The sequence below is a fragment of the Bactrocera latifrons genome, unplaced genomic scaffold (assembly GCF_001853355.1).
Source record: "Bactrocera latifrons isolate USDA-ARS-PBARC rearing strain unplaced genomic scaffold, ASM185335v1 scaffold_165, whole genome shotgun sequence".
Classification (NCBI taxonomy): domain Eukaryota; kingdom Metazoa; phylum Arthropoda; class Insecta; order Diptera; family Tephritidae; genus Bactrocera; species Bactrocera latifrons.
The window spans coordinates 49,361-56,009 of NW_017535130.1; the positions used below are offsets into that span (position 1 = coordinate 49,361).

General features: G+C 32.5%; 1 protein-coding gene across 1 annotated transcript in view; it reads right to left on the reverse strand.

Annotated features, from left to right (window-relative positions):
* Nucleotides 1–1,839: 1,839 nt before the first annotated feature.
* LOC108966584 (apolipoprotein D-like) overlaps nucleotides 1,840–6,649 on the reverse strand; it is a 6,765-nt gene continuing 1,955 nt past the window's right edge. Inside the window, exons 2-6 of the mRNA XM_018929576.1 lie at nucleotides 6,342–6,450; nucleotides 6,150–6,280; nucleotides 5,626–5,705; nucleotides 5,427–5,528; nucleotides 1,840–2,509 (exon numbers count right to left, since the gene is read on the reverse strand). Coding sequence (XP_018785121.1) covers nucleotides 2,142–2,509; nucleotides 5,427–5,528; nucleotides 5,626–5,705; nucleotides 6,150–6,280; nucleotides 6,342–6,450 — 790 coding nt within the window. The 3' untranslated portion in view covers nucleotides 1,840–2,141. The remainder of the gene's footprint in view (nucleotides 2,510–5,426; nucleotides 5,529–5,625; nucleotides 5,706–6,149; nucleotides 6,281–6,341; nucleotides 6,451–6,649) is intronic.

Here is a 6,649-nt window from a genome sequence, read left to right on the forward strand (position 1 = left end):
ACATATGTATGTATCTGAACTCTCAACTCCAAATCCGTACCAACTCATCAGCATTCGCGTCGCACCAACCCCTGTGGTCAAGCTGAAATTAAGTTGCGGAAAAGTCCATAGATTTCTCCAGTAGCGCTCCCCACAAACCAACCCCAATTAACAGCGTTGCCCTCCCCAGAAGTTATTGGGAAACTAAACTAATTAATGATTTCCCATTAAGCGGCCAAATYCATTTTTGTGTGGTCGCGGCGAGAATCAGCGTGAACTCGAACGCTCTGCAGCAGACATACTCGCTAAGCGCAAAAGTATGTAAGCGTRCGAGCAGCAGCTTGATGCGTCTTGAGCCAAGCGGTCAAGCGAACTTGTTACGACAAAAAGTTTCTCTTCATTGACTTCAGTGAAATGAAGTTATAGTGCATGGTAAAATTAATCAGACATTTATGTGATGCCTTCATGATATTTGTTAACTAGATCTGAGATTATTACTATCTCATTATTGGATTTTATGAGAGCAACTCTCCATCCATCCCATTCATTTTATACTAAACTTCGTAACACTTATTCTAGGAATCAGAAGAAAACTCTAGAAATAAATGGACAGACTGGTTACCTACTTGGTAACCGATATGCTGACTTAATACTTTGTTCTAAAAGTGCCAGATATAAGTCTTTGTTTCAGCTAGTCTTTTTCTTTCTATTTTGCTAACACGTTTAGTGCCTATTTCCACATAAGAGAGGCAATCAAGCTCCTTGCAAAGGAGCAAAATACATAGCAAATACGTAAAAGTCGTCTTGGTTGAGCTCTGGCCGTGAAGAATACAATATAATCTTCGTAGAAATACAATTGCCTGAACTCTCTGAGTATATATGCATAATGTATCTTCTTCCATCCGGATAGAAACAATATCCTTATCTGTTTTCATAACATCTCCAGATAATAGCATTTATTTACACTTTTAGAATAACCAACCACAGTTGGCCGACTTGAGGCTTAAATGCTTCGTCAGATATCAACCCCAACTACCTATCTATGATAACCGGAAATATTTTCCTACCAAAAATGTTGCATGAATACTTTTAATACACAGTATATTGTCACACCTCTAACCACATTGGTGGCTAGCTTTGTCTGGCGAAAATCTTAGCCATACTCATCTATGTATTTATTTAAGACAAGTTCAGAAAAGTTCAATTTGACGCAGATTGAATGGCTTTCATTTAACCATAAATGGCATTAAACCAGCTGTTATGGTCGGCACAATGGCAAAAGTTTCTAATTTTGAGGTKAAATATTGTTGTATCTCGTTACACCATTATAACGCAGATAAAGTTAGTTGGAATTATGCACATGTCGTAGCGGCAAAGTATTTAGACAACATAGCTTTAGTTTCAAGTATGAGAGAATATGAGAGGGAGAGAGAAAGTGAACAACATATCCGTTGGAGAATAAGACGTTACAGGGGCTTAGTTGACATTTAAGGTTTTGATAAAGCAAAGAATTGATAGTTAACGACAAAAACACTTTCGAAACATTGACTTGGTAATATATGACAAAAAACTAAGTTATACATCGAAAACAGTTCGCACTGATAATCATTTTTGCGTTTTTTTTATAAAAATTTGGGTGTGAAACTTTGCTATAATAAAAAAATTCGCCTAATTGTAGGCAACACTTTTTATTTTCATTGCTGTTTAAGTGCCCAACAATGGTCTTTCATACTTTTAGGGGTGACCTTATTAAAGTTGAGACGAACCTGATGCCAGCTCTCCTAAATATCTTCATAATACACTTCATAACTTTAATTTCAACGAGTTTTCGGCATTTTCAAAAAATTTTMATTTTCAAAGTTTTTCGATAAACAATTTCAAATTTTTTATTAGTGACAAACATATTTGTACTTAACTCTACCACAACTACAAACTATATAATACTCGCATAAAAGTTGCACAGCATACGTGAAACTTGCATGAAAAGCAGACACCTAACGGCGTCTACAAACACTGTATGTACGTTAGGAATGGTAAATATGTATGTGTATGTAAATAAGTAAATAAGTGAGCTTAATGCTCAAGCCCAAGCTCAATCACGGCAAAGCAAAAAACCACGACAATATATCCATGATGCGCTGCCAAATGCGCCTAAACAACTCTCATGCCAATTCAATGACATTGGCCGCGGTCTCTGCTGTAGTGTCCACAAGTTCAAACTCGGCTGTGGTCGGGTTAGCGGTACTTGTGGCTGCGGCAGCAATCCTCTTCAAAATTACGCTATCATCTATGACATTGCTGGGGGTTTTGTTAATTTTATTAGCATTGTTGTTGTTATTGTTAGCGTTGGTGTTGGTGTTATCATCGAAACTAATGGTCGTACCATAGATGGAAGCCACATCGGGACAATTCTCCTGATCAGCAATCAGCAGGAACGATTGTGGCAAATTGTTATCATCCATGATTTTCTTCGCWGCACTGATAGCTTCAGCCGACGGTTTACGTTCGCGAGTCATGATCCAAAGTAGTTCTGAAAGGATTTAAAWATAAGGTTTTTGGAATACGATTCTATAAGAATATTTTATTATTTTCATATAAAATGTTAGTTTGTTAGAAAGTCTGAAAACTTTCTGCTCCAACCAAAAGCTAACGGTCAGTGATGATACTTTGGCTACCTTTCGGTAATCTGTACTTATAAATATTAAATATACCTGTATAGTACATGCATATAATATATGTATTAAGGTACATTGTGAGTTAAAAATTCGAGGAATTACAAAGACTTAGGAAAAACTAGGAATGCACTCAATTAGATTTTCTCGATAGATTAAACTTCTATATCTCTCAGAAATGATATAGTCTATAGATGGCTACAAAAATCTACCTTACTCACAACTATATTTCACCAGAATAATATATTCTACGAGTGGCTGSATTCAGCTACAAATATTCACCTAATTTACCATTATATTTCACTGGTGTGATATGTTTTATARATGGTTGGAATAACCTTTAAATATCCACAAAATCAAGTATTATTTGTTACCGGAAGGATATACTCTATGGATAGCTGAAATCGGTTCCACCACTATGCCTCCCTGAAATTCTAAATTCKGTGAATGACTGGAATTAGTTAGACTACCAATTTCACCACTATATTTCACTGGAATCATATAGTCTATGGATGTGTGAAATAATCTTCAAAAATTAACATAACCCATTACAAAATGTCACTGGTCTATAAGTGGCTGGAATAACCTTCGAAACTTTACCTAAACCACCCAACGGTATCGTGTATGGAATGCTGTAATCGATTACAAAAATCCACCTAATCYACGACTATATTTCACTGGAATGGTAAATTCTGTGGTCTGCTGAAGCCAGCCACAAAAATGCACTTAGTTCACCACTATTTCTCATTGCAATTATATATTCTAGGGTTGGTTGGAATGAGTACAAAATGTTTGAATATAAAATCCTAGATTATRACACTCTTCATCTCCAAATGTTGTGCTCAAAAGCGAAAAAAAATCCCTTGACTTTAATCCCTAGAAACCGAACCTAATAATTTTCGGTAATCTGGTCGTATTTAAGATGGGTCTATTGGGTAATAAAGGAGATTAGTTCATGAAGCTAAGTCAGATTAAAATATATTTGTATGGAAAATGTATCGAAATCGGTACAGTTAGAATATATTTGTACCGAAAAGGTACCGAAAGCTTTTGCTTCCAGCATTGTCAACATTTTTTCGTTACTTTTTGTTAGTATTTGGTATTCTAAAGCTTTAKCATAAACCGTTAGGTATAATAATAATTTTGTTGGTATATCTTCTAACAATATCGTAAAATAGATAGAATGTATTTGTATTTTTGGTTTCTCTCGTTGAATTGTATGTGCTAACAAAATTGCTTACTAATAAAATATCAAAAATACATGCATAWTAATATATGTGTAATCCATATTTTTATATGTCTGGTACTTAAGGGAATGCGGAAAAGTGGCTAAACACAACTGAGCACCGTTTTATCGGTTTTCATTCTGCGATCATATGAACTAAGCACGCTATACATTCTGCACGTATGTACATATGTACCCCGATACGGGTAGTGGCGTACTTATGTGTGTGATGGCATATTTGGTATGGYTGTCTGCATAAATTAATTGTGACGCGCTTTAATTTATTTACGATGAGCATAATTGTGTTGTGCATTGCATAGCAATTTGTTTATTCGTGGTTTTTTTTGTGTTTTTGTTTTTTTTTTTTTGTTTGCTAACACCAATGTGATTAGCGGATGTGATTGCTTTTGTCTAAGCAGCTATTGTTTTACATATTTATATAGCAGGTACTACTTATGTACGTACATATATTCTTATACATTATGTAACATTAACTTGGATATATTCTGTTATGGATATACATACATATGTATATGTAAGTGTGATTGCTGCAGATCTCAGAAAAAAAAATTATGAGTGTCGCGAGAAGAAAAGGCATTTTTTCGAAAATCACATACAGGGTTTTAAATACATACATACATATGTTGTATGCATGTTCATATAGCATGTATGAACGTACATWCATATATTGCATATATTTTTAAACCCGCAAAATGTATCTAACATTATTTTCAAAATATGTTATTTGAGAAACAAAGTAAAAATTTAAAATTGCATAWGTATACATATATAAAACCATAAATTTTCAAAATAAAAATATTCCCAAAATTTTAAAATTCCAAATAATCTCAATTTAATTTTCATAAATTTTTGATTTAAATTTTCGAAATTTTTAAAAATTTCCAAATATTTTTAGTTTACATCAAACCATAAATTTTCAATGTAAAAAACATTTTAAATTTTCAAACATTCGCAATTTTCAAATTCTAATTATCCCGAAATAATCTTACAACTTGGTGGCTAATTTTCAAAAAGCTGAATTTTAAAACATTTTCGAATTTCAAAAATTTTCAGTTTCCAAATATTTTTAGTATTCTCTAAAATTAAAATATTAGCAAAGTTAAAGATTTTATATTATCCGAAGRTTTCTGGCTTACACAAAATTTCTAAATTAAAAAAAAATTTCAAAATTCAAAAATTTTCAAAATCAATTTTTGGATTTTATTTAAAAAAATTATTTATCTCAACTATTTCTTAATTTTAAGAATTTAAAATTCTTTTAAAGTTCAAAAGTTTTAAAATTTTAAGTTTCAAAAATTTTCGAATTTTAAAAATTTCCCAAATATACTTAATTTTCCAAAATTTTAAAATTTCTTGAWCTTTGGAATTTGAAAATTTTTTAAATTTCCATATATTTTTAGATTTCTAGTTTTCTGATTTAAAATTTCAAAAAGGTTTCAATATCAAAAAATTTTCAAATAGTAAAMATTTTTTAATTTTGTATAKAAAATACAWATGTASRTATATAGTACTTTATCTCTATCACTTACTTGTATGCGCGAATGAGGTGAGATTAGTGCAACTGTAGACCACACTGTATGATTTGTAATCAGTGCCCAGCACAATGTAATTCGGTATATCAACGGCGTTTGCTGGAAATTACATAAAATGTAAATAAATATAAATTTGTATGAAAGTTGCATTTACAGCTAAGTGATATGATTAGAAAAAAACTTTAAATATACTTACGGTATTTACTGAAGAGCACATTTATCTGGGATGGGGCTAGCATACGTGCAACTCCCGTTGTGTTTGTGGTGTGACCAGTGCTAGAAGTAATAAATGTGCATTTTTAGTAAAAATCCAATAATTCATATATTATTAAGATCTTTAATTGTATAAAATTTCAAATAAAATTTTAATCCAATAATTTCTTTAGAACAATTTTCTAGTAAAAAGAGATTCTGCAATGGGATTACCAGACAATAATAATTCCCTACTATTAGGTAACTTAATTCTACATACTACTAAAGATGAAAACGTTTAAGTCGGTATAAGAATCCAAGATAGGTTTGATTTTAAATATGTTCATCCAAATAAATTTCATTGGAAAAAATAACGAATTTAGTGCTGCTTTCTCAATGTCAGAGGTATCCGCTAATAGAGAGTCCATTTTTTAGAAATTTCACTAAAATCGGTTCAGTAGTTTAGGAGTCCATCGCGGACAAACAACGTGACACGTGCTTTTTATATATAAAGTTAAACAAACTTACATCGTATTAATCGATGTATTCACCACACCGATAGTATTATTGCCTTTGTTGGTGTAACGCGCAAACATACAACGCTTAGCGATCTCAAAGATGTGCGGATATTTCGCGTACTCATACCAAGTGCCCATGTACTGGAAGTATAAAAAAATATTTAAGAAACTTTCTCATCGAATATTTATTCCATTAACTCACAGCATCAGCGTCAAAGTCCGAAGGCACTTTGACTTCTGGACAGCTGCGTGGRAAGGGTACTTGCGCCGCAGTCAAGTGGCAAATCAGCAGCAAAAGTGCAGCGGTGATACTGAGAGAGAATTAAGAAAGAGAGTTAAGATTTGTTAATAATAGTGACATAAGAAAAATTAATAGAAACCACGTATTACTATACAAATTTAAGAAATTCTAGGCATTAGGAACCATAAGAGCCCGAAAATTTGCCCTGGCGKTTCAATAAAAACCGGCAGTTCTCAACGAAAATAGTCAACAGTTTTTGTTATAATGTT